This window comes from Nyctibius grandis, chromosome 4 (assembly GCF_013368605.1).
Source record: "Nyctibius grandis isolate bNycGra1 chromosome 4, bNycGra1.pri, whole genome shotgun sequence".
Classification (NCBI taxonomy): domain Eukaryota; kingdom Metazoa; phylum Chordata; class Aves; order Nyctibiiformes; family Nyctibiidae; genus Nyctibius; species Nyctibius grandis.
In genome coordinates, this window is record NC_090661.1 from 35,530,459 (window position 1) to 35,557,413 (window position 26,955).

The window sequence follows — 26,955 nt, forward strand, 5'->3', positions numbered from 1 at the left end:
ACTTACAGATCCTTCGCTTTCATTCACTATAACGCAGTTTCATGGCAGGAGGTGAACTCCGTTACAAGCTTCACAGCTGTAGGATTACCTGCTGTACAGCACTCTGCGTGTGGGAAATGGGCCAACTAATAATGTTGGATTAAAGAATAGATGGAAATAACTGAAACATATTTTCTTTTGGAGTCAGAAATATTTTGCTAGAAGTTCTAAAATTTTCATTAAATTTTGCAGCAGCAACACGCACTGATGATTTTATAAAGTACTAGGGAAAACACTTTCAGCAAATGTCTTCAGAAAGCTTTTCTCTACCAGCTCCATTTTATCTGTTTTCTAAAAAAAGGTCCTATAGACTCTGACACAGCCAAGTTGCTGTGGCTGACTAAAATACCAGTGTTAGCTGAACCCTGGTAATTGTACAAACACGTGCTTTTAGCTGGGGCAAACACAAGATAAATGACAGTAACTTTTCTCTCGGGTATAAACTAACACATTTCACCTCACAGCAGGAGACATGATTGCAGGTCAGGCAGTGCAGCTCAGCTGATGGGCAGTAACTTGCTAAGCTGAGGTTAGTCTGAAGATGCGTCCCAGCTTGGTGTGAAGCCCTGGTCCTTCTCAACAAGGACAACAAGGGTGCCTGACCTGGTGAGCGTAGAGGGAAAGCGTACTATTAGTGTTATTTAATTCGCATTACTGTGATACTTAAGAGCTCCGGTTTGGATTAGGACTCTCTTGTGCTAGGCACTGTATAAACACACATGAAAGCACGACACTGTCCTCAAGAGCTGCCTGCCTTATACAAACACACACGGGAGTTGGGTACGGTTTCACACTGAGGTTGGGCTTTGTCTTCCTTAGTGCCTTGTGCCGTGCCAAGCATGTTGTCAGCTCCTGCAAATCCTCCGTATTTAATAGCCCACACCTCAGCCTGCTCTTTGCTGAATTGGTAATTTGGCAAGTTCCCGTGTTTGTGTAGCATGCAGTATGTTACCCAGAAGGATACTTGAGGCCAAGCTGGGACAGACCATGTGAGTCTATTTTAAGGACAGCTGCAAAAAGTCCCCACCTATTGCAGTTCTGAGCAGAGAGAGCTTGAACTGGCTGAGCGTGGAAAACAAGCGCCTAGCACTAGGCAACTCAGGGGTCAGGAGGAGACAGAGCTGACCTGGCATGAACAATGCTACGAGGCTTGTTGGGTCTGCTACATGCTTGATCCATGCAGGATGACTGAGCAGCCTGAAGGGCTGCAGGGCTAGCTGTCCTGTGGGAAGCGTCTCCCCATCAACTCTGAAACAGGCTGTTAATAAGCAATAACAAAATTGTCTTTGTATACCTTGGAGGTGGCGACTAAAGCAGGACCAGTGAGAAGCAGTTAGTTTACTTTGTGAGAAATGTTTATTCATTTTCCCCGTAGACTGTTAATAGGAATTCTGGCTTTAGCAGAAGAAATCCCACCTTGTTCCCTAAAACTTGCTCAATAAAGATGAGTCATAAGCAACGTCTGTGTTTTGAAGCAGCGATCCTTCCTTTACCCTACGTAGGAATGGTGAGGTGACTCCTGAAAAGGAACTGGATAAAAACCTGTTTGGATAATACCCTGTGTTCAGTGGCCTGTAGTGATAGTCTCATAGTGGTGTGCATGCAAACAGTGCTTGGGATTTCTCATTTTCTAAAAGTAAGTAAAGAGCTCTCTATGCAGCAATCTTCTTCTAATTTCCCCTCTTCCTCTCAACATTAAAGATCTGACTACTTTACTCCTTCAAAACTTATTTAGAAAAGCTACATCGCTTTTTACACATAGCCATTAAGTTCAGTTGTGTTCAAGTCCTTCTCTGCAGAGTGTCCTTCTGGACAGAGTTCACCAACATGGCTACGGCATCATTTACACATATGCTGTATGGGTACGTGGTGTGCTGCTTGCAACTGCAGCGTCTTGTGGGTTAAACAAGAGATGTGGGCAGACTGAGTCAGGGAAAGAGTTTACATATCAAAAGATGTAAGAATTCTCAAAACCGGTATAAACCTAATAAACAAGTCTCATCAGGTGTTGTTCAAGGTGGTTTGGTTTTGTTCGGAAGTAAGAATGGAATGCAGTCAAGGTGTTGCTGTCTGACTGATAAACCAGTTCTGGTCAAGATGGGGCACAAAGCCTACACCATTTACCTAACCTCACAGCAGAAGTGAAGCGTCTTGCCTTTGTTTTAATGTATTGCACTCTGTCTCACTCATGTGATCAGTCACTCCCTATTAAAAATACACATTTTTGCTCTTGTAAACAAAATGCATAAACATTTGACCCCTGGAAATATTATATACAGCTAAAGACAGCCCTTGAAAAACCTGGAGTATGTATGTGTGTTATAAATTCCCCCTATCTCACAGGACCATATAGTAGAAAAAAAGATAATTGGTTGTGTCTCTTGGTCTCTCTCTCCACCCCACTCCCTCATCTCCCTTGTGCTCCCCCTCCCTGTTGCTGTGGGATGTGCCAGCACTTGTCTTGGCAAAAGCCAGCCTTGGATCTTAAAACTGAAGGAAACTCCAGCGTGTTCATGACTAGCTCAACCTTTACCAGGCCTCCTCTTCTCCCACCCCAGCCCACACCACGACAAGAGTATGTGGTGGTGGTGGTGTGCTCTGGGGAGAGGCAAGAGAGGGGCATCCACGCCCAGCACCACATGCCTGCCTTGCAAGCACATAGTTCATGCTCTCATAAATCAGGGCCCTGCAATGGGAAGTGTGTGTAGATGCATGTGCCCCACAGGCCGATCATGGCAGACACCACCAGCCTTGGGACAGTAAGAGGGCACTGCCATTCAGGCTGGTCTTGGTCTGTGTTTTCAGTGGGGAAGTCAAATGAGCAAGTGCGTTGCTGGCATTCGTAGGGACCTGCATCCTTCTCTGTGCTCAGGTCAGGTAACATCAGCTGATGGCCGTGTGATTTCCACCCACCACCCTCCCCTACGCCGCACCCAGCTACTGGCTTGTTTGCCCTCCCTGTCCAGGCAATCTTTGGCAATTCTAGAAAGATTGCCTGCAAAACTTGCCGCCATCACCACTTCTGGTGGTGGTGATTTCATGACACAGAAAACCGCCCATTAGGAGTTGCACAGCAGCTCATTTTCCAAAGCAGCTACCAACCAACAGTCGGGTGATAAAGCACTAATTTGCCTTCAGCCACACTCAGCCTCGTCTGGATTTCAACCAGGGACCAAGATATGACAGCTTTCAGTTCTCATCCTCAGTACCTCACATTGTCTTGTCCTGATCATTAAAAATTAAATCACCCTGTGAGTAAACACCCATGCTGTTCTTAATACCTACGCATCTATAAAGTCCATGCCAGGACTTTGGATGGAAAGGGTCTGGACCTTCCACATCATAAAATGTTGCTAATAATTTGTAAATCTCCATCCTAAGCTTGCTCTCTATTTTCCCCTTGTTAAATCTAATGGATATTTTTTATATAAGCTTGTTCCCCTAGTCATTATTTTCTACCAGTTTGTTCTTGTGTTAAGGTATGCTTTAGTTTAAACAATTACTTTTCTCTCCCTGTTGTTTTCTCCTCTGACATATTTAAAGGCTCCTGTCCCTGCTCATCCATTCTTGTTGTTTTGTTGCTATATAAGTCAGGTTTTTTTATGATCTTCTAAGACAGACTCTTCATTTCTCTGATCATCAGTTTTTCTGTTCTATCTTTTTTGTAAATATGGGTGACAAGTGCTGTCTATGTTGTTCTGGATGACGTTTTGATACTACTGTACACGATGGTGGTAATGCTTTTCTAATCAGCTAAAGTATCTTGTCTAACACATCCTGTGATCACATTTACCTCTTCCATGGCTGTGTCCTGCTGGTGGCTCAGTTACTCTGTAACAGATGACTACATTTTGGTCTTCACCACTGTTTCTTCCAAATGCTGTGTCCCTGTTTTTACAGCAGGAATTCCTGCTGCCTAGGTGTATGACCTTTTCCACTGTGAATTTCTGAAGTCATCAGTTTTTTTCCTGATATTCTACTCGTCCTCTCTGTTGATGAGACATCTCATCTTCACTAAATTTCATTAGCACATTATTATTATTTTTATTTTTATTATTTTTTTATGCCTCCATCAGCCCTGCTTAAGACAAATAATAATAAAAGCTCCTTAATTTTCATCTTATGCTGGTCCTGGTGGGAACCTCATTCCTTAGGTTATAACATGAAACTTCTGTTGCAACTCCTTCTCGTCAATGGCAGAAGCTATACATACACCTTTGTCCATCTATTTCTGCCGGATGCTTTTCTCCAGTGCAAGAAAGGCAAGAGGGAAGCAGACTTCCTAACCACACGGCAGAGAACAGAAGCATGCGTGGTATGATCACCCTTGAGCAGAGCTGAGGGTGGGATCCCTAGATGTACTTAGCAAAGCAGCTGACATACCTATGGAGGGGGACAGAAAAGGATTTCTGCTACTTGTACATTCTTCACAAATGTGCTTTGGAAGCCATTGTGGAGGCACATTTTCCTGGGGTTCAGCAATATCTAGCTGTGCCCTTTACTCCAAGCACAGAAGAGGGAGTGCTTGGAATAAAGGGCAAAAAAAAAAAACAGCCTGGAGTCTGTGTGACAGTTCGTCGTCTTCAGTCTGGTCAGCTCCATGGGGGAAGTCTCAGGGCTTTGAGTGCAGCGTTTCCAAACATTGAGAACAAACCCTAAGCATCTGTAAAAACCGCAGAGCGTACAGTTAATACACCCAGATGTGCTGTCAGCCCCACAGCACTGCATTGGAGTGGATGGAGTGTGTAAATCTTGGAAAGGTTAAAGCTGAGAGACCAGCGATATGCATAAAGGCTCGTGTTCCTTCCAGAAGGAGGAGGGGGGTGAGGTGTTATCATTCTCCATTAATCACTTACATCTCCAACCTGCCTAAATCCTCTGAAAAGAACCAGCAAAGAAAACACCAGCTGCTGTAGCTTCTACTTTTTCCTCCGTGCCCACCAGTCTCCCTCCCTCCTCCCTGCTTTCCCCAGACTCTGTTTATTTTTACTGCTCGTGAATCAGCCAGGAACTTGCTCCTTGCAACAGGATCAGCTGAGAACAAGCTGCAGATTGAATGTTCCCTGAAATCCTGGGTTTGTTTTGTAGCTTATGACCAGCAGCAAAACAGTGGAGAAAAGGAGAGAAAGTGATACATGTCATCTTCCTCACCCGGGGAGATGGGACTTTCATTCTGCAGAGAGCGGGACTTCCCCAACTTGCTCTCTGAATGTATGGCAGCTTTCACTAGAGATTTTGAGCATGCTTAGCTTATGAAAGTCACTTAAAATGCAAGCGGTTCGGGAAGGGAACCATTGTTTTATACCGACACGCCTAACTCCTGCAGTAACCCAGACCCACTGCACCAAACCACCACACTGCACCATAAGCAGCACGACAGCTCTTCCTTCGGCAACGGCTGTTTCTTCTCACGTCGCTGTGATGTAAGAACTGTCCTGTCTTGAACAGCAAAAAGATTCACCTTCCAAGCTCGATCACACCATGGCTACCCCAGCTCTGGCATTAGTACCACAGCTCGGACCGGGGGCGGGGGCAGGCGCAGGCAAGCCACCATGTTAGTGAAGTCACGGCCCTGCTTAGCAAAAGCCATCCCGGGTGACAGACAGGTACATGACAGGGAGTAGTGAAGAATGGCAACTGGTGACAGAGAAGTGACTGATGGGGAGGGGAGAGATGAAAGAGAGGGGAACAAGAGGGAAAAAAATGAAGGAAAAAAGGAATTGAAACACACCCCAAAAATAGTATATGTGGGAAAAGAGAAAAAGAAAAGGCAAAATCATTCTTGGGAGAACAAGCACCTTCCTCAGCCAGGGCAGGGTTGTCTCTCTGGTCCTTCTCCTAACCCTCTCTAACCAGAGCACCCACGAGCACAAGAGCTGTCCCAGGATGTATTCTCCTGACACACTTCAGTCCCAGTCCCTAGGAGGCTTACACTATTGATCCCCAAGCAGTGAGAATTTGGGGAACCAATTTTGGAGTTCTGTCCTCCACAGAGCAAGGAAATCCTTATTTACAGAGCCACCGAAATACTAGCTGTCTCCAGACCCTTGTGTTCAAAGAGTCCAAAGGCCACCTCAATATTTGCCATCAGATCATGTCATCCGATTTAAATCCAGCATTTCAATTTGTACGCCTTTGAAAGGCATGAAAGTGCTACCCTTGTTGTCAAGCTGAATGGAAAAGCACTTGACTCGTGGAGAGGGGTGCGTCCCCTGTGCAGCGCTCTGCCACGGCACACACCGAGAGGCTGACTGGTCACTTTGGCACTGGCCCGGTGCAGAACTGCTAATTTCTTTCAGATTGAAGAGGCTGTTTGCTGCCAAGACTTCTCTGCCAAAAGATAACTTTGTAATACTGATAATCAGGTGCCCTGTGATGATAACATGCCTGTTGCTTGCCTCTGTATGAAGAGTTTCTTGCTGACAAGCTGCTTATTACAGCAAACCATTTGTGTTATGGAAAAAGCAGAGCTTTTTACTGAAAAGTAGCAAAAAAATCTTATCTTAGCCTAAAAGTGGAGAAAGTGCAATTAATTAATTTGTTTCTGAGCCTGACCTGTAGACATAATAGATTTTATAGCACAGCTATATGTTGTAATTACAGGATAGAGCAAGCCTATACTGTAGCTTGTAGTTGAGCGTGTAATGAGGAGTGAAAGATTGATGTTCAGTGTGGTCGGATGACTAATACACTGGTAACAATGGAACTGGTCGAGCAAGAGTAACAGGCACCTGAGATAGCATTTGATGTCTTGCTGAATAATGATGTTGTTTCCTATGTTGATTATCTCCCTCTAACATGGTAATTAACTTGTCCTAACAGCACTGAGTGCAACACAACATTCAAGACACTGCTGCTGCTCCATGTGTAGCTGGTGTCATGCTCATCCCTGTGCTCTTTAACTTCCCTCAAGAGCACTATGCGGTTTTCCCAGACTGCACACAGTAGGCATGGATATATAAACACGTATGACAGATGATAAATGCCTTCTGAGAAACTTGTGTTAATGATACTCTTCAATTTTGTCTGGGAAAACAAAGAAAGAAAAGATGAAGGTGAGAAAACATCATACCTTGATTGCAAAATAATGTTAGGTAAATCTTTAGTACAGATGAAGCCAGTTTCATCCTAGGATTTGTGGGAGGGTTTTTTTTTTTGGTCTAGAACATATCCTTTTTGTGATGTTCTTCATAAAGACCTAGAGCGTTCCTCCTCCAGTTGAGTTCAATGGAGTTCTAGCTCTCCTGCTGTGTTCAGATGATGATAAAACACTGTTGGGTCACTATAAGGTTTAAGCATAACAGATGCCCTACGTTACTATGTATGTTTCACTGACTGAGCTCTATGCAAAACTTCACTGTGTGCTTGCCAGTTTAAGTCCTGGAAATTTTCCTGGTTTTACTGGCACTATAACACAATCACAACTTGGCTGAAAAAAAACCCAAACCAAAACCAACAGGTCAGGTTCTTCATTTTCCCTTAAAAAAAAAAAATAGGGAAAAAAAACAACCCTTAACAAAAGAAATCCTTCGATGTGGAGGTTTCTGGCACACTATTGTGTAAACCTAGTGCAATACTTACATGCCATATCTTCAAGCAATTCCACTCACGAACTTTAAAAGCTGTAGGACTCAATTGTCACAGGTTTTTAAGGCTACAGGCAATAACAAAGGAATTGCATTTATAATATCTGCATTGCTTCTGAGAATTTCCTTGGCAGGGTTGCATTTAAGGCTCCATGAACTTGATTGGCAATGGCTGGGTTACCTGCTACTGCAAGCAGGAGTGACTCACCTGGGATTTCTATAGCCTGAGCACTAACAAAGAGACTGTGACTTCCAATCCGCCTGGGGCTCCTGTCTGCTGCTCTGTGTGCCTTTGAAGACAACATGTATTCAGAAACAGAGAGGGGGAGGCAGAAATAAAGGGACAGTGATAGCAACAAACTCAGATTACAGTTTGGGTACCTGCATTTCCTGGTTTTGAGTGACGCCAGTCGCAGTTACAATGCTTAGTTTAATCTGCTTTTCAGAGCTACCCCCTGCAACCCTTAATCAGAAGATGCTTTTGAAAAACAAGGCCAGTGAGGTAGGATTTGAATATGGATGGGGATCACGAGAGCCAAACTCCGGCATAGTAGCAAAGGATGCTGCCTGAGTGTGTAGGCAGTAGGGGGAGAGCAGGAGAGTAAGAGCACTTTGTGAGCTGATAAGAGCGGATTAAGGATTTGGCACCGAGCAAACCATTAGAGGAGAAGGACGTGGTTCAGAAAGGCAGAGAGGAATCTCTGCCAGTGCAGTTCCCGCCCTAATGAACTGGCCACTGCTGGAAACGGTTATCTCAGGACAGCACTGAAAACCATCTACTAGGACGGATGAGATGTTTTAGGTGTTGTAAGAAGGCATGAGTGACTCTTGCTGACACTGATGCTTCAGAAGCGCTGCATGTGGATCTCATTTTCTCTCTCATGGGAGGCAAGAGGAAAGATACAAAACCCTGCAGCTTCAGACCCGCTGCCAAGGGGTCCAGGCCATTTATACAGCAGAGATGCCTTGGAGCCCTCATTACCTCAGCCTCGAGTGCCTCTGCCTCCTCTCCTCTGCTGCTGTCCACCGGCCGGGGTGGGCACGCGAGGTGGGGGACGGCCAGGGCTGAGCAGGGAGGCAGGCGGACAGCTCATGTAGAGAACAGTTTTGCTTAGATCCTGCAGGTTTTTCTTTCCCCCTATTGTTAAGTGGCATTGAGCACCAGCAAAACAGGAAACCGCTTCCTCCAGCCGCTGACCCAGCGAACCCAGGGCAGCTGCTGGCTGCGCAGAGAGGCCTCCCCACACCACCCTGTTCCTAGAAAGTGTCTGGACATTTGGAGGAGCATTAGGGAAGAGCAAGAAATACCAGTAAAGCCTGAATAAGCAGGTACACTTGGCAGCTCTTACAAGAAGGGAGTCATACTGGAAATATCTGGTGGTAACGGTCAAAATTGTCTCTGTTTTTCCAAAATTAGGGCCTATGGAGGTGTGAGCAATAATGTCTAAGCCAATCTCTGTCACCTCACTCATCTGGTAACTAACTTAATTGTCTCTTTGTTGTGCCGTGCAGCTCTTGTATCAGATATCCTCACTCGAGCTGTGAAGAAACTATTGTTTTACAGGCACTGCAGCTTGTGTTGTGATCCTTAAATCTCAGAAGTCCAGCCAGGTCTTGCTTTTCTGGGCAGCCTCAGCAGAGGCAGGAAACAATGCTGGTGAGGTGGTAGGTGACCCTTTTCTTCCTGAGACAGCAACACCCCATGGTATCAAGAGAATATACGCTGCTTGGGTTTCTGTCCTTCTGAGGAGACTGCAAATGGAGGATAGCAAAGGCTTCATGGCTCCTTTTCTAATTACACATTCCCTGGTGTTCTCTGATATCAAGGACAATGTTGTCCTCCCTGGTGACATTCTGCTGACCTAGAATTCCCACTGACTTGTTTTGTTGTTTGTTTTTTTTTTTTTTAACATGGTGTGATATTCTTCATTCTGCCTCTTAAATACTTACATAGGAAAAAAAAGTCCTATATAACCTCACTGGGAACGTCTGGTGGAAATTTTTCACAACTGCATTTCTGTGTTTCTGAAAGTAGGACACATTGACGTGAAAGAAATGATGCTCAACCCAATCTCTGTCACCTCATTACTCTTGAGCTCCAACTTAATTACCTCCCTGATGCTTTGCACAGCTCTTAACCAGACATTCTGTGTCTGCTTAGAAATCTGCCATACAAAATGAAGTGATGACTATATACCCTCTTCCTGCTGGAGAGATGAGCTGTGAGGTTTGGTAAATATCATTTCTAGAGCACCCAGAAGGTGCATCATATTGTACAGACCTGATCCTGCACCACTGGAGTTCACAGATGACTTACAAAAACCCACTTAAACCGTGCTGAAAGCTCATATCACAAAATTGGTTTAAAGATAATAGCAAAGTTTTAACCCCAGTGAATTTGTGGTTTATAGTTTACAGCTCCAAAGACAGAGTTACGTTAACAGCTCCCAAATTCTGACCTCCTGTATACCACTATGGCTGTACTGATGCCAGTGGGATTGCAAGGAAGAAGAATTTGATGGTTTATTTTCAGAAAGTCTTTGAGTCCCTTGTGTGAAAGTTCATACCCCAAAGTGGAGGGGACATGCCTGAACCCCTTTCCAAAACTTACTGCTGGTTCAAACACAGACCAAGGTCCACCACTTGACTAGCCCTATAACCCTCAAAAAATATGTGAGGTGTACATTGAAAATTAATTTCACATCCCTAAAAATTTAAAATACATTAGTTTTAAGAGTAACAAATAATATGAGGCATATAATTTTGGCCATAGAGAAGATAGATAAACTGGCAGTTCAACCACAGTAGATATCTCCGAGTTCTATGAGCACATTCTGATACATTTTTGTTTGTTTCTATATGAGTGTCACACTTACCTGGACTCAAAACCGATGCTATTGCTATGTCACTTTTACAGACTCATTCTGCCCCGTGGTACAGCGCTCTCGGCCACGCAGTCTCTAGTTCACGTATGTGCGTACAGTGCGGTGTCTCTTCCCAGCGGTGGCAGCAGCCAGCCGCCGACGGAGAACCGGAGAGGTTGATGGTGGAGAGCAGCAGCGGGGACGGACGGGACAGCTCAGCTGTGTCACCTCACAGGTGCACTCCTTCAGAACAGGCTGTTCTTACACTTCCCTCTGCTCTGCTCGCAACTGCAAGTTTGTGGGACAAATGTACCTTCAAAATACAGTGTAGATGCTCATATTGCATCTCTCTTTTTATCTGACCGTTTTACTGCAGCGTTTTGCATTGGTTTTGGAGGTGTGTGGGACTGTGCTTTGTTTGTCCTGTCCTTCAAAAGTAAACACATATGGTGACGTGTTGCTGCTTCTCCCTAGGCCCTTCCTCATCCTCAGGGAGTTAACTGAATTGCCTCTTTCATTTCACTGTTCCCAGAAGCGTGTCGTGCACTACAGCATTATTCATGGATTCATTACATACATGTCATTGTAGGGACACGCTCTCTCTGCTGCATCGTCCCCAGGGTGAGCTGTGCCGCAGGGTTTCCCTAGAGAGCAGAGATGACACCATCAGCTGTACACATGACCAATTCCACATCTAGGCTGCCTTTCTTCTGGCCTTTTTTCTTCCATTTTTTTGTGAGATAGGGGCTTGTCACAAAACCATTTTAAGCATGTGTGAGACACTTAACAGTATGGTAAATATACATCCCTTATCTGACCTGACAGAGAAGCTTTCTAAAATCTGAATGGTACTTCAAAACCATGAAGCCCTTTTCCAACAAACAATCTTTTTGTGTCTCACTCCAGACAGGCTTTGGTTTGCACTACAACAGTAAAGTGGTGCATTAGAGTTTTAAGAAACGTATCTCTATCTATTTCCTGGTCTCCCTCACAAAATATAAATCACCGTTAACATTGCTATTGCACAACGAAAGTCAGCGCCTGTAACTCAAGATTACACTTAACCTATCTTTGAAACTCATTTTGTGTACATAAAACATAATACTAAATAAAATAGGAGGAATTCACTGAGATGAACAGAAATGTTGAGGAAAGAGCTCAGGGTACATGAACGCCTTCATAAGACATGAGAGAACACCTCCTGTTTCTTGTAGAGAGCTTCTCTTTGGAAGTTGGCCTTCTCATCAGGGGCTCAGCAGTTTTCTGGTGGCATATCCTGGTCTCAGATCTTTCTAAAATGCCTTGTTCAGTTGTCTGTCTGCATCTATAAAACGTATTCAGAATCTCTCTCTTTTTCATGGTTACCGGCTGATCAGGCAACTTTGTGCCTCTATACCTGTCTTGTTCAACATCTCTCTGATCATTGTCCCCTTGCACGTCCTTTACTTCTTTTCACAAGGGCCACTTATAAAGAAGATTAAGACCCGATCTTGGGACTGACATTCACCTGTACCCATGTAACCTGCTCATTGCTTTGTTGGAAATCCACCTAGCCCCAGAAAAAAGAGTAACTGTTCCTTGCTCTTGTTAAAACTTTTCTTCTTTACTTCACAGTAAAGAAGTAACACAGAGCTCAGGGATGTTTTGGTAGCTGTTCCAGGGTTAATAGTCTTTCTGCCCAACCAGCCGCTGTTAAATGTTGACTCTTGAAGGCTTTTCCTTTGCCCATTAATCTCAGATCTGGTGAGGCCAGTAAGGCAGTGAGGTGTGCATCTCTGTTTTTACAGTGCTAATGATAGACTTGTAAAGGGGGGGGGAGGCTGTTACTGGGGTTTTGCTGTAACACTGAGTCTTTTTCCTTTGCATAGCTATACTTTGACGTGGTATACTTGAACTTTCAGATCAAAGAGAACTACCAGAATGATCCACTTGTGACTTGTGGGCCATTATCTGTTATTAACTCATCTTGAGCACTGTGGTGAGCAAACTGTAATTTACAGTATGTTATTACATTTCTGCTCACTGTGGTGTGCAGGAGCTGAACGTGTGTGTGTCTGGTAGTCCATAACGAGAAGTAATCTTTTTCTAGCTAATTCAAATAGATCTTTGCCAATCTCTCCTAAGGCTGATCAAGAATTTAATTTACTTCTAATAATTTTGTTTTTCTGCTTCCTGCCCCTTCCACCACACTTAGGAGAGGAGAAGGTTTCAGCTTCTCCGTTTCCCTTCAGTACATGCTTGCTTCCAGGAAAACTTGGAAGCGCAGCAACAACCTCCTCCAGTTCTCTGCCAGATTTCCTTCAGTATTTAATGATTCAGGTGGATTCATTTGCTAAATTTTTGCCAAAAAAAAAGTAGTTCTCTACTGACACCATGTAATAAAGTTGAGCAAACAGGAGGGCTGGTAGGAGACTTATTTTTATTGCCTGGCTCTAGTCACATGACAGATCAGGTTACAAAATACTAATACCCCTGCCAACTCTCAGGATCCACCAATTCCTCTTGCTACTGTTTTAATCCAACCTGTCTTTTCTTTTTTTTACTTTTTTTTTTTTTACTTTTTTTTTTTCTGAGGGCAGGGGGTGAAGGGGAAGGCATTAGACTGGGGCAGGAGATAGAGTGAAAAGCAAGTATATCATGATTGGGAGTATCCCCGTAGCTCCTTTAGTGTTTATTCAGCACTTTTTCGCCAGCTGAATAGCTTATTCCCTCTGAGTGCTGGCAGCCTTTGGCAAAAGTAAAGCAATGTCAGCATTCCCCTGTTCCATCTATTTTTTGGAAAAGAATCGTTAAAAATATTCCATTTTCACCTTGTTTGCAAGTTCTGATGAAGGCTTCTCCCCCAATCAAATTGTGACATTCAGGCTTGAAAAACAACTTCAAGATCAGGCAGATAAACTAACACACAGGCACGCACACACAAAAAAATTCCTCCTTTCTTATGGAAAGAACTCAGCAATTCAGTGGAGCCACTTCTTTTATTAGCAGTGAGACAAATGTATTTTCAGAAACATTGCTGATAAAACAACTTTGAAAAATGTAAACTTTATGCAACTCTCTGGAGTTCTTCACAGTGGTTTCCCCTCTGTCCCTTCTTCCAGCGTACAGCAGAACCAGAAGCTTTGTGTTACAGGTTCCTGCAAGGAAATGACCCAGATAGGTAGATGCCCAGTATCTTTGTACAGTCTCTGATGCCGTAGCTACACTGCACTGCTACTGATGCCTCAGATACATTAAGGTGGGCACGTCTACGTCCACAGCGTACCAAAGGCACACCTCGGCAACAAAAGCAGCTCCTAATAGTGGGTTGAGATTTTTGTGCAAAAGGGGAAAAAACTTCCATGCTGCTCATCCCACAGTCATCGGTGCTTTTTGTTGTGTAAAATGTACAAAGCATAACTACATCTCTTTCTCCACCTTTATGAAAGAAGAGCTGTGGTACAGGGAAGTTAGGAGACGGGTTCAAGGCAACACAAGACTCCTCAGGTGAATTCAAGAGTTGGAATTCAGGTGAGACTTGTAGTCCCTGTGTTTCAGCTACGAGACCACCCATCTTCTCTTTTGGCAAGCATGAGTGGAAATGCACTTCTGCCTTCCAGTGTCAGTGACCATGGTGGTTTCCAAGGGGGAGTATGTTGCAATTGTTTTAGTTTTTCCGTTTTTCTGCTTCCCTTTCTGCTCTTCTTTCACAAGTTGCCTATAAAAATCTTCAGTGCTATTGCATCGTCCTCGTTCAGAGCTCTCTTGAAAACACAACCCTGCTCTGATTTCTGACAAAACAACCTCTGGTAATTAGGAGTTTGTTATGACTGCTCCTGCAAACGGGCAGGGTTAGAGGAAGCACGTGTCAGCAATGAGTCCTTGCATCCACCTGTCTTCACTTGTTGTGGACGCTGACTGTAAGCTTTTAGGGACAGGGACCATTACTTTCTGCAGTTGTACAAGGCTTTTGCCTGTCAGTCCTTCTGACCACAGCGCTGATGATGTCTCCTTAGAATGCCTGTTTTCAGAAGACCTAAATATTCCTCACGTCACTTTTTACGAGTTTTTTATGCTTTGAGAAACAATGACATTTATTTTTCTGGTCTTTCCTCCTCAACTGCAAATAATACAAGTGCAAAAACATCAGGAGGATAATACCGTCCACAGTTAGGGAAAAACAGTGTTGGATCTCTACAGTTCTTTTGACTCCATCATAATGGACTTAATTTAATAAGCTGATAGATTTTGATAAACCATGACTGTGTTCTGATGACCTGCTTCTTGGGTATTTGTTTCCTTGTTAATAAGGCAGTTTCATTTCTGTGTGTGCAATCACAGCACCCTCTACTGCCTCTTGCTTAGCCTGCAAAAGGACAGCAAATTATTGTAAACTCTAAAAAAGGCTTTCGAAGTGACTAGACTCTGATTATGAAATGTTTTATATATGAAACAACACCCCCACCATGAGAATGATAACACATGAAGGTATTTCACTTCTCTCTAGAATGCAGTCCTGAGCTCCTAAATGAACGGCATGAATTCCTCAGGGGCTGAAGCACCTATCAGCCTGAGAGCAGTTTTTCCCTTTTGTCTGTATGTCAGGCTTTATCTTCCACTTTTGTTAGGTCCGTGGAGGAAAAAAGAAATCAGTCTTCCTAGTGACAAACATGAAAAGCCACTAGATCGAATGCGACTTCTGTGTGTTCCCAGATCAACTAACCTGTGCCTGACAGAAAACTCCCCCTTTCCACAACCTGCCCCTCAGGAGCTTCAAGGATTACGGGTGTGAAATGCCCTCTCGCCCCACCCAGATGCTGGTTTCCTCTTTGCTGTGTCTTGTACAAATCTGGCGGTCTTGTTCATTTCGTCTCAGATCCCACCCTTCACCCTCCAAGCCTTCAGCCACTCGAACTGCGCAGGGCCCTTCGCAGCAGCCATTTCAGCGCTGCGCTGGAGGTGACGGGCAGCTGCACTTCTGTGTTCACGCGCAGCCAACGCGGCGGCGCGGGAGCCGCTCCCGGCGCCTGCGGACGCCGAGGCCCCCGCTCCAAGGAACGGGAAGCAGGGAGCCACAGCCGGGTCACCACCGCCCGCCCCTGCCATTTGTGCGGCGCCAGGCGAGCGTCCCGCTTGCCGGCAGGCCGGGCGCAGCCACCCGCGGGCACACCGAGCGCTACCCGCCGGCCGGGGTTCAGACCCGCGTCCCGGCCGGCGCGTGACGTGAGGTCGCGGGGAGCGGCCGCCCGGGTGAGGCAGCCACGGGCCTGCCGGGTAACGCGGCGCTGGAGGAGGAGCTGAACTCTTGGTGCCGCTCCTCAGGCTGCGGGCACACGGGGTGTTTGCCTGGGGAAAACCCCGCACCGCGGCCGTTACCGGACACCCGCGGGGGCATAGCGGGGGGGGGGGGGGTGGGTGTATAACCGCGGTGGATGCAGCGCCGGCCGGAGCGGAGCGCCACAGAGCTGGGCCCTTTCCCGCCGGCCTGATGCTCGTCTCGGATGAGGGACCGGCCACTCCTCCCCCGGGGCAGGACAGTGACGCGGCGCTGGGCACGGGGCGGGCCCGAGCCCACACCCACTTCACAGGGCAGGCGGGGCGGGGCGGGCGGCGGCCGCGCGGGGCTGACGTGGCGCTGCCCTGCGCGGGGCGGGGCCTCGCCGCCGCCCCCCGCCCCCTCCGAGCGAGGCGCTCTCCCCCCGCTCGGTTCTTCCAGCGGCGCTGGCGGCTTGCGGACGTGGCCGCGGGCGCGGGCCCGCCTCGTGCCGTGGTGCGCGTGCGCCCGCCTCGTGCCGTGGTGCGCGTGCGCCCGTGGGTGCGCGCGGCGTTTCCGGCCGGGAGGTGCAGGATGGTGCTGCTGGAGAGCGAGCAGGTAGGGCGGCCCGGGCGGCGGCGGGGCCGCGGGCGCCCCCGGGGAGCAGGCTGGTCACCGGCCGCCTGGGGTGTGCCCTGTGCCGGCGGCGGTGGGAGGGAGGCCCCGCAAGGCCCCGGGGAGCGCTAGGCCCGCGCAGGGCCGTCCCCTCGCCTGCCCCGGCGGCGTGGGAGGTGGCGAGCATCGCTGTGGCGAGGGAGGGAGGGGGCGAGGGAGGGAGGGCGGGCGGCTACGCTGGGGCCGCGGTGGGTCTGGGCGGTTTAGAGCTCGTTTTCCGGAGGCAGAACCTCGGGCTGCGCCGTCCCCAGCCGGGACCTCGTGTCCTACAGCTTCAGTGTGGGGAAAACCGGGAGTTCTCCTTTCCTCGGTGCTTCTTCCCGCGGAGCTGGGGGAGCCCGGCCTGCGGTAACAGCGCCGGCGGGGCGAGGCAGGGGCTGCGCCCCGGGCAGCGGGCCGCAGGGCTGCACAGGGAGGAGAAACGAAGGCCTGCGTGGTGGCCTCCATCCACGGATGGGTCTCTCTTTTGCAGTTCCTGACAGAGCTTACCAGACTCTTCCAAAAGTGCAGGACTTCGGGGAGTGTTTTCATAACGCTGAAGAAATGTAAGTTTTAAGTGTGTTACTGGATTAGAGGTGTTCGTTTAAATCAAACTTACACTGTTGTTAGCATGTATTTTAAAAGATACAGTTGTAATTCAGAGTGTCTGAAAACAAGAGTAGTCATATAGACAAATCAATCATCTCAGCTGCAGTACTAATAACCTTGAAGTAAGACTGTATTTCAAACTGCAGGAAATATTGGGACTTCTCTGGAGATATTCAAAACCCACCTGGATGTGACCCTGTGCAACATGCTCTAGGTGAACCTGCTTTGGCAGGGGGTTGGACTAGATGAGGTCCCTTCCAGCCCTTAACCGTTCTGTGATTCTGTGACTTTCTAATTATTAAGAAATAATTGAAATCCTTAGACTTCTATAAAAGGAGAATTAGTGTTGCTTTTGTGTGTTTATGTTTTTCTGGTTTCTGGCTAGCTGGCACTACTTGAGAAGTCAAGTCTCCCAGGCTGCAGTTTGACATGCATTTAAAACACACTGCTGCTGAAGCAGCGTGTCAGGGGAGGGATTTACATTTTCTTCCTGGCAGAGGTAGTTTATGGAGCAGACCTTCTGGAGTTACAGAGGAAGGGGTCTGTGAACAATTTGGCAGTGATGTCAGTTCAGATGACCTTAACTTCCGAGGTGTTTTACTGATCTCCTTATGAGCAATTTTTAACATCTCACGTCAAGAGGCATGTGGTGATTTTAGTGAAATATGAATAAACTTTCTCTTTCAATACAGATGATGGCCGAACAAAACCAGTCCCACGTAAAGGCCATGTAGAAAGTTTTGAACCAGCAGACAATAAGTGTCTTCTAAGAGCAACTGATGGAAAGAAGAAAATTAGCACAGTGGTAAGTGACAGCTTTGGGTTAGGAAGATTAGTGGCCCTACTTGTCTTTTATTTAATGCCCTGTATTTTAAGTGAAATTTGTCTTTACATGAATTTCATGAGAACTACCCTCTTAATTCCAGAGAAACCATATGGTAGCTGAACACACAGCTGAACTTGGGATGTTGAAGTGTTACACTTACCTGGTCTTAATGCTTACGCTTAGCATTAAAGATGGGACAGTAGTTTATAGTTTTGCTCTGTATGCTAGATTTTGCCTCAGGATGGTATTGCAGGACAGGAGAAAGGGATCTTGCCTGCTTTCAGCAGCCTTGGCTGTTGTGTTCTGAGTCAGGTGAAATCGTTTGGAGAGAAGGGGGAAACTGCTTTTAGAGACATGGGCAGAAGGACACAGGACAGACAGGGAACCTGCAGCATGAGGACAAATGGCGTGGCTCCAAGGAGAAGAAAGGTCCTGCACACCTACACTCAAGCCTCAGGTGACAAAGAGGTAGTTTCCTATAGACCTCGATGGAATTACTGAAGGTTATTACAACCCAGAAAAGAACTGAATGTTCCCAGGCTGTGAAACAGTAGGAAAGGGATCCTTGTTCCCTGGCAAGAACATGTGGGCATGGGCAGACTCTTCTAAGCCTTCATCTTGCTTAGCATACCTGGGTTTTTTTTGTCTCATTTACAAGCTATTTGTATTTCAGGAAATGTTAACTAGAAGTTGAAAACCTGATGTGTGTTTACTTTGAATGAGAGATTGGGAAAGGCTTTATCTGACTTCAGCTCTGTGATGTAACCCAAGGAAAAATGTTATTTTGAGAAATAGTTGAGAGAATCTGGGCTGCAACATATTTTTATGGCCTTACACGTTCCTTAGAATGTTTCTTCACATTCTTCCCATTTGAGAACACACAGATTTGGGACGAATGGCCTCCAGAGGATTTTGTTAAATTGAGTAAGGAGTGCTTTCAGTTTTCTAAATCAGTGACGTCAATGACATGTCAGTACAACCTACCTACCACTGAATGTCAGCAGTTGATCCAACTGCTGCTAAAAAGACTAAATGGGTACTGGTGGGAAAACATGTACTGATACTTGGTTTGTAACAGAAGCCAGTGTTTTCTTGGCTAACCTCTAGTATTACTTTTGTAGGTGAGCTCAAAGGAAGTAAATAAATTCCAGATGGTAAGTTTTGTATGCCTTTTATCTTCCTTTTCTGTAGGTACTGGGGAGTGGTCAGTAGGAAGCACTGGACAGCTGTGAATCGCTTGATTCGGTGCTGAGCTGGCATACAGATTAACCTTAGACTACCCCATCTATCTGTATTTGTTTTAAAAAAACATCCCATTGTATATTATCTAACTTTCTGCATTAGTTTAGAAACAATAGTTTTCCCATGTAGGGTTTAAGAGCATGATTTTCTACCTGAGAAAATGCAGATACCTATCTATTAGCAATATGTAAAATGTTCTCTCTAGTATACTGTCACTTCAGTATTTGTTCTCTTAATGGTTCCAATTGTTGTTTCAGGCATATTCAAATTTGCTGAGAGCTAACATGGATGGCTTGAAGAAAAAAGACAAGAAAAGCAAAAACAAGAAGAGTAAAGCAACACAGTGATGGAACAGCGTCCTACCATCACTGTAACAGACTTGACCCTTACTCAAAGCAAAGTCCATTTCTTTTTGAGTTACCACTTGTCTTTGGCTTTCCTTCCAGCAAGCTACTGGGATGTGATCAGTACTTTTGTTTAAACTGAGAACAGAAGGTGCTTTTCTGTGGATTGTTGTATGGCAGGAATATTTACAGGGTTGTACTGAAAGCTTTACACTCAGCTGCCAACTAGTTTTGTACTTATACTGCTGTTTTGTATTATATAAGCAGGCAGTGTAAAACCTGTTTGGGGGGTAACACAGGGTGAAGAGAAATGCACCGTACCAGGAGCAAAGTAAGACTGGAGCAGGAGTCTCATTGACAGATGCCCAGTTTTATAGATAAGCCTCAGTAGTACTAGGGAAAGTGGGTGCCAACTAGGGAAAGTGGGTGCCAACTTATCAGAAACAGCAGCTTTCCTGTTTCTTATTTTGAGGGACATGTCTACATGATACAGTGCAGATACCGCTAAGGCAGCCATCACAATGCTTGAGCTCTTGCAGAGCCAGACAGCTGTGCCTTTGCTCCATGCTGATCCAGCTGTGCTGACCCTGTCTCAGGGTGGGGGGAGGGCAGGACTGCATCATATTCCCTTCAGACATGGCTTAAAAATGCTCATGTCACCTAAATTTTTTTTTAAGCTTCATCCTTCAGTATATTCATGGATTTGAATTTTCCTATACTTCACATCTTTAAGTAGCTCCTTCCTATGAGCAGATGTAAAAGGTGAATATGTAATTGTTCCTATTAAACACGAGAAATGGATGTGGTTGTAATGACTGATGTGACTTGTCTTGCTGAATGGCTAGGAATGGTACTGTTATCTGTGCCTTTAGGACTGAAGTTCCTGGTGCTACTTTGTTGCTGTTACAACTTTCACAGTTCTCAGAAGTTCTTGGGTTTGTCTTTAAAGTTACCTCTTTACATAGTGTAACTTTGCCCTCCTCTTTACTACAGGAAAAGGGCAGAAAAAGGAAGTAGGTATTTCTTAATGCAGTGAGCCTGGAGTGCAAAAGGCAATCATTTGAGTTAGAGAAAGAAACAGGAGTAACCTGCTTAAACAGAAGGTACCAGATGGGGAGGGAGGGTAAACACCAGTACATTCCCAGAAATGCCTAACTTTTCTGCATATTCACTCCAGTATTACAATTAAGTAGTTTGATGTGAAATATAATGCGTAGTTAACTAGGGCTGCTGTAACTCATCTTTAGATCTGCTCAGCTTCACTTTTGCTGATGGGGTTGTGTTACAGTTTAGCTTCAAGAAGATAATTATAAGATTTCCATGATTACTATGACTTTAAATTCAAACTTAATCTGACAACCCATGTGAAGAAAGCTAGTTCAAGCCTTTGGTTATGCCCCTAGCATGTGCAGGTTACTGTTTCCCTTAAAAGAGTTCTTTAGGTCTGAAACACGTTTTTCCTGTATCGGATCTTGTATCATCTCCAAGGAAGCTGCTGCTTGATTTGAATGCAAAAGTACAGGCAGGACAAGCATAGGCAGCCAGGTTTGCAACAACTTTCTCAGTGTGAAATCTACCATCTTTCACACAGAAATTAAAACAGTATGTTTAAAAAAAAAAAACAAAAAGCTTGTAATACATATTGCAAGAAGGCTCAGTAGCCAAACCTTTTATTACATAAAAACACTTCTTCAAAAAAGTTTAAAACAGTTTGTTAAAGTTGAAGATATTTCATCCTCTCTCATCCTTGAACTGAGTTTTTCATTTCAGTACTACTGTTGCATGTTGACATAAAAGGCATTCTGAAACGTAAACTACTGAAAGTTGTTTTACACCTGCGCAGCTGATAATCTCTTTTGCGGCATAAGGGGCAAGAATTACATGATAATACGTATTATCTGTGGCTATAGTCAGATTTGCTCCTTAATTGCCTATAAAACATTTATTTCCACTTTTTGACATAAATTTACAGTTTTATATTACACGTGAAATTCAGTCTGGACACACAAAAAGGCATTAGTTGCCTGTCTTGCATTATTATAGCTTTTTGAAATTCCTTTTGACAGAACACTGTTGTCTGTTAGTAGAAGCATCCCATAAAAGATGCTTTAAGCACTAAAACAAAACCTTGTATTCGTCTCGGTAACTGTACAAGATAAGTGCAGGAACCCTGCAGAGGGAAGGAAAAGAGAATTTTTAAACTTTGAAACTGCAGGTTCGAAAGCTACAACACCTGTGGCAAACCTCAGCAAAGACTCCATAGAAAAGCAGTAAGTCTTCTAGTTCATTTGGCTGTGACTGCAATTTTCCCCTTTAGTCTCTTTATCTAGCCTGTTTAGTTTTCATTCAGTGATCTGAAGGCTTATGGCTGAGCCATGTTCTGTGTGCAGGCATCAAATGGGAAAGGAGGACTTTGTCAGGGACTACATTATATTCACACCCAACATTGTATGGAATATTATTTGTATGTAGTAACTGGGTTCTGCTGCTCACAGCCTTGCAAGCCACAGGAAGAAAAAAAAAGTTTCACTTGATATTTAGTTGCTTTAAGTAAACAATAGCAAATGTGAAGCAATTTTGGTGCATCTCTAAGAAAAAGGAATCGAAGTCAATTTTTAGTCTCATTTAAAGGTTAAGTAGTACCTTCAAGATGAACACAGGTTTAAGAAAACGTATTATAAATGAAACCCACAACAGGACATGAATACCCAGGGTCTCACTTAACTGTACCAGTACATGCAAGAGTTGAAAATTAGAGGCTTAAAACTGCATGTGCCCAGACTGCCTGTTTCAGCCTTGCTAGAATCCAACAAGGAGACGATGAGTTGAACATACATAAATGTTTTTATGCTTAGAAAACAGAAAGGGGCTTTACTGTACGTGTTGGGACAGCATGCGTCGTGTTTGCTTAAAGCTGGGCAGTCTGTCAGCTGTGCCAGATTCCCATCGTATTCCTTCAAAGGAGGAGGAATTAAATGTGCTCATGACTTTTAAAAGGCAAGCTGAGTCCCTCCCATGAGAAAAGAGGGTTACTATGTAGTAGAATAGCAATATACCTGAATGTATATAGTTGTTTGCTATTCAGTTTTATGAACAAAGCAGCAAATGAGATAACAGAATACATTTTAGAATTTCTTGAAAAGGCTTATAAAAATGAAGAATTTACATGGCCAAGAGTTTACATTTTACCACAAGTGAGGATTAGATGACCAGTTAACTCTTCCCATAGTACTCAAAGAACTATCCACATTTCCTGAATATTTCTTTTTTCCTCAGGGAGAGAGGAAGGGGAGGACAAATTAAGAGCAGCTTATTTAGTAAAGTTTGAACGCAGAAATAATTGAGATGTTTTATGTACCGAAGAGCTTAACAAATTTACCTCTTTTCCATTTTGATACTGTAAATTTCATCACAAATTGCTTGTAAGTATGAACATCTCTGTTTTGGCCATCGTGACATCAGTTGTCTCACAGCAGCATCAAAGGCTTGTTTGTCTCCATCAAACTAAGAAAAAAAATTGACAAGGAATTATGATAGTGTCTTACATTCTCTCATGAAGGAAATACATCTCCCGATAAGATTCAATCTTCTGAACATTGTGTCATGTCTATGCTCCTTAATTAAACAGGTTTCAAACCAAATTCATATAAACAACATGTGCAACTTGATTTTTAAAATTTTTTTTTTTAAGAAAATGTATTAAGAATTTAGTGATCAGTTTCTTAACACAGTTCAGCGATAAAAAGATGTAAGCAATGAAAGGGGCTCTTATCAGTCTCCCAATGCTGCATAGAATATGAGAACTGTGGGGTAACAGTGGCCAAAAGTGAATGATATGAACTGATAGCGTGTGGGTTTTTCTTTTTGGTTTTGTGGTTTTTTTGTTTTGTTGTTGTTGTTGTTGTTTTATTTAAATTAAAAGGTGATAAAACTATCTCCATGATCTGGATTGACTGGATGAGCTAAAGTATTTTGAAAATATTTTCAAGTGTTTCACTGGGGTCTGATTACCAGACAAGCATTGCTTCAGAGCAGCAGACATAAGGTATGGAAGTACTAAATCCACTTCCAGGCCGGATGCCATGCTTGAGCTTGTTTTTTTGGAGGGTGGGGAGGCGTCCACCTCTCTAGTAAGAACTTCTGACTTTAAAGCTACTGCTGTTGTTGGCAGAAAGAAAGAGCTTTGTCTTCAGTGGGTTTTTTCCCCTCATCGAGCAGTTCCGAGTTGTTAAAGGTGTCAATATAATAATTCTACATCCCCTTTCTATCTTGGCTTCACTAAGACATGTTTTGGCTACTGTACTCAAAACAATTGCCTCTGTATTTTGGGTCCTCCTTCATTAACAGCTTCAAGAAACACCTTTGTTGAAACTGCTATTAATGCTTATTGGTTTCTGAAAATGAGCAGTAAGACGCAATTTCAGTTAGCTATTCTTCGGAAAAAAACCCAGAGCTCTGGATTCAGACTTCCTACTGGGGTCTTGCATAACTTGGGCATTTGACTTTTAAAAAGTTTTTTCTAACCTCAGTCAAGCTCCTTGGATAAAAAAATCCTTTCAAGTTTCAAAACCTAATTCAAACTCCTTGAAGGAGAAAAACTACAGTGGGTGAATTTTACATTCCACTTTGTTAGGAACAGAATTTTATCATCTATTGTTCAATTAGGGTTTTTATGACAATACTTAATTGCTTACCTCTAATGATAAGAAGTGTATCACAGTTGCTTTTGGCAGATCTACCTGTAAAAATATAATCAAGAAATCAATACTTAACAGTTCTTCTGTTACTGGTTTGTCAACTAGAGATTAGCTATACTGAAGTGAGTCAGACTTTTTGATTTCCACAGAAGCATTTGTGCTGATAGAACTGGGAATTTACCCAGGTTTTAAGCATTTTAAACAAACTCTTCATGACAGATTCCATTATGGAAAGTTCCAAACAGGCGTAAGCAAATAGGCAGTATGTTTCCTGAAAGGCATATACCATTTTCAAGTCCTTTGTGACACAGTCAGCAAAGTCTAAAAGCCATATAACAAACCATGTTGGTTTAAATGTAAAAGCAAATCTAGCAGGAACAAGTTATTAAATCTACAACAGTAGTTAGCATAAGTACAGCTTAAGAATTTACAACTAAATACTTGTTAAATTTTGTTCTGTACAACTGTCCAATACACACAATTTGAGATACTTTTCAAGTATTAAAGAAACATGCTATGGGTCTTATTTAACCAGAAGTTTGGTTCATTTAGTATCTAGCAAGCGAGGCTATTGGCAGTAGTTTGTTCCAGATAGCAACTGCATCATCCAATTCAATCAAGATTTTGAAATTATTCAGGCTTCTGCCAAATACTTACTGCTAAAATCTCAATCTCACTTGTTTTCTGTTGCAGGCTAGAAATGAATGTCTGAAGTCTTGTTTGCACCTGGCAACAAAAGATGGGCGAAAGTAAAATAAGACTGCTTCTGTGACACCAGTTGGGAATACTTATTTTCCATTTCATACATGATGAGAACAGAAGAGGCTGCTTCTAACACAAGATGTAGAACTACAACATATTTAAACTAAAATTCACATTTAATATAATTTTCAGTGACAATTCCACAATAGTCCTTGATGAGTGGACAGGAAGGAGACTGGGGCTGAGCCACTCTTGCAGCAATGGTAAAGACAACGTGAATTCTCGCATATGTAGTTAAAAATTGCCTTTCTGTTTCTGGGTGTTAGGTAACTTTTCAGAGGAATCTGAGAACCTGTGACTGGATGCAGTGAATCATCTCTAGCTGAAGAAGGACGACTGATTTGAAAGCCAAATTAAAGTACGGGTCATGCCAATTTCTTCCAGAGCAAGACAGTAATCCTGCAAAGGTAGCACTTTATAAATGTAGTTGCAATCTTGCACTACATTGTTTTTTGTACCTTGGAAAGGTGCTTTTGTATATTAAAAACCTGAAAACAGCAAGTCTGTAGCTCAAAGCTCAGAGAGCAGCATCCAGTGCTTTATTTGGGTTCCGAGAACTATTTATAGGAGGGATTTTTTTGTTGCACACCCCGATTTGGACTGAAAAGGGGTAAGATTACAGTTCTGTTTTACCATGTACTCTTAAATATCTTGAAGCCAATAATCCTAAACGAGCAAACTGACATTTCTTTCTAGCATCATTTAATCTTTTCTACATTATTATAACATCACACTTTAGGCAGGGTTGGTTGGTTTTTTTTGTGTGCTTTTTTTTTTTTTAAATCTGCAATTTTTTCTTAGGCCTTTAGTTTGAGACAACATAATGAAATACATAGAGCATCTGTTACAAACGTAAGTTAGAAGTATGGTGAACTTGCACCTTTAACACACTTCAGCATTTATTAAAAAAAAAAAAAAAGAAAATTCCAGAACCATGGTTCCTTCTAAAATAAGATTTCTAATATATGCACAACGATGGCTGAGCCACGACAATGTCACAGATAATCCCCAAGATCCAGAATATTAAAAAGGTGGTCTTTGCCTTCAGCCTTTTGTGTTGTTCGTAGTCTATTTTATAAATAAAGAACAAACAGGATGTATTTCTGTAACTTAGGCGATAGTGAAAATATGAATTTTATCTTTCCATGACTTTGAAGGATCACTTCTTAATACTTATTTGATGTGTTTGTACCTGAATTTCTTGACGCCGCCTGGCACTGGCAGATAATTTTTCAGGAGCTATAACAGTAACATTAGGCACTACAAGAGTTCCATGCGATTCAAATGCACCTAAAATGCAAACATATAGTTTTAGATTATACCCTTTCTTTATACAAGAAGTAGCAAGAAACAGAAAGTTCACAAATTCACAATTTCTTATAAAACAGTTCTTCAGCAGAAAGAGAAACAGTTTGTATGTTCTATAACTAGAGACTAAATACCTGAAATATTAGTAAATGATCCCTTTTGATTTGGTACTGAAAGATTATCTGAGGTTTCTCTAAAAATAAACAAAGACAGGGAAACAAATTTACAGTAATGAAGAAATACTGAAATAATACATGATTTCAGATTATCATATAAACATACTTATTTCATTCCAACAAATAAAGAAATTTATGGAGACTTCCCAGCACATATCTGCAGATTAGATCTATTCTAGAATAGACACGAGATCATACAAAATTACATTAAAATGTGCTCCCCATCATGCAAGCGTGATTTAGATCCTAATACTAGAATATATTACAAGAATATTATCTCTAAATTATTAATTTAATCTACAACTTCTTACAAGTTTCTGTGAGATAATGCTAAAGTATCAATGATATTTATACTTAGGATCACACATATTCAAAGAAGCTTTCAATAAATAGTTCGGATCCCTTTACTTTTGACATTCAGGGTTCATTAACAAAGAAATCTGCCAGTGTTATTACAATCACAGTTATGGCATTTCTCTGTTTATTATTGCCAAATATGGGTTTTTCTATATTCTGTTCTCAGGATCTAGAAATAAGCTAACTTTCAGAAAGAATTAAGTTCTTTCACAGCTTCTTAATAGATGCTGTAGATCTGTGACAAAACACATGAGAATC

General features: G+C 43.3%; 2 protein-coding genes across 3 annotated transcripts in view; one reads left to right on the forward strand and one right to left on the reverse strand.

The window, feature by feature from the left end:
• The first annotated feature begins 16,198 nt into the window (after positions 1-16,198).
• SRP14 (signal recognition particle 14) lies at positions 16,199-23,331 on the forward strand. Its single transcript, XM_068400051.1, has 5 exons — positions 16,199-16,340; positions 16,870-16,942; positions 17,678-17,790; positions 18,933-18,965; positions 19,311-23,331. The coding sequence occupies exons 1-5, from the start codon at positions 16,317-16,319 to the stop codon at positions 19,398-19,400; spliced, it is 333 nt and encodes a 110-aa protein (XP_068256152.1). The 5' UTR covers positions 16,199-16,316; the 3' UTR covers positions 19,401-23,331.
• EIF2AK4 (eukaryotic translation initiation factor 2 alpha kinase 4) overlaps positions 21,038-26,955 on the reverse strand; it is a 40,016-nt gene continuing 34,098 nt past the window's right edge. Inside the window, exons 34-39 of one of the 2 annotated variants that reach the window (XM_068400048.1) lie at positions 26,299-26,357; positions 26,049-26,146; positions 24,752-24,820; positions 24,092-24,136; positions 22,777-22,901; positions 21,038-21,567 (exon numbers count right to left, since the gene is read on the reverse strand). In XM_068400048.1, the coding sequence (XP_068256149.1) occupies positions 21,513-21,567; positions 22,777-22,901; positions 24,092-24,136; positions 24,752-24,820; positions 26,049-26,146; positions 26,299-26,357 (451 nt within the window). In that variant the 3' untranslated portion in view covers positions 21,038-21,512. Of the gene's footprint in view, positions 21,568-22,776; positions 22,902-24,091; positions 24,137-24,751; positions 24,821-26,048; positions 26,147-26,298; positions 26,358-26,955 lie in introns of those variants that run through there. The other variant, XM_068400049.1, reaches the window with a different exon arrangement.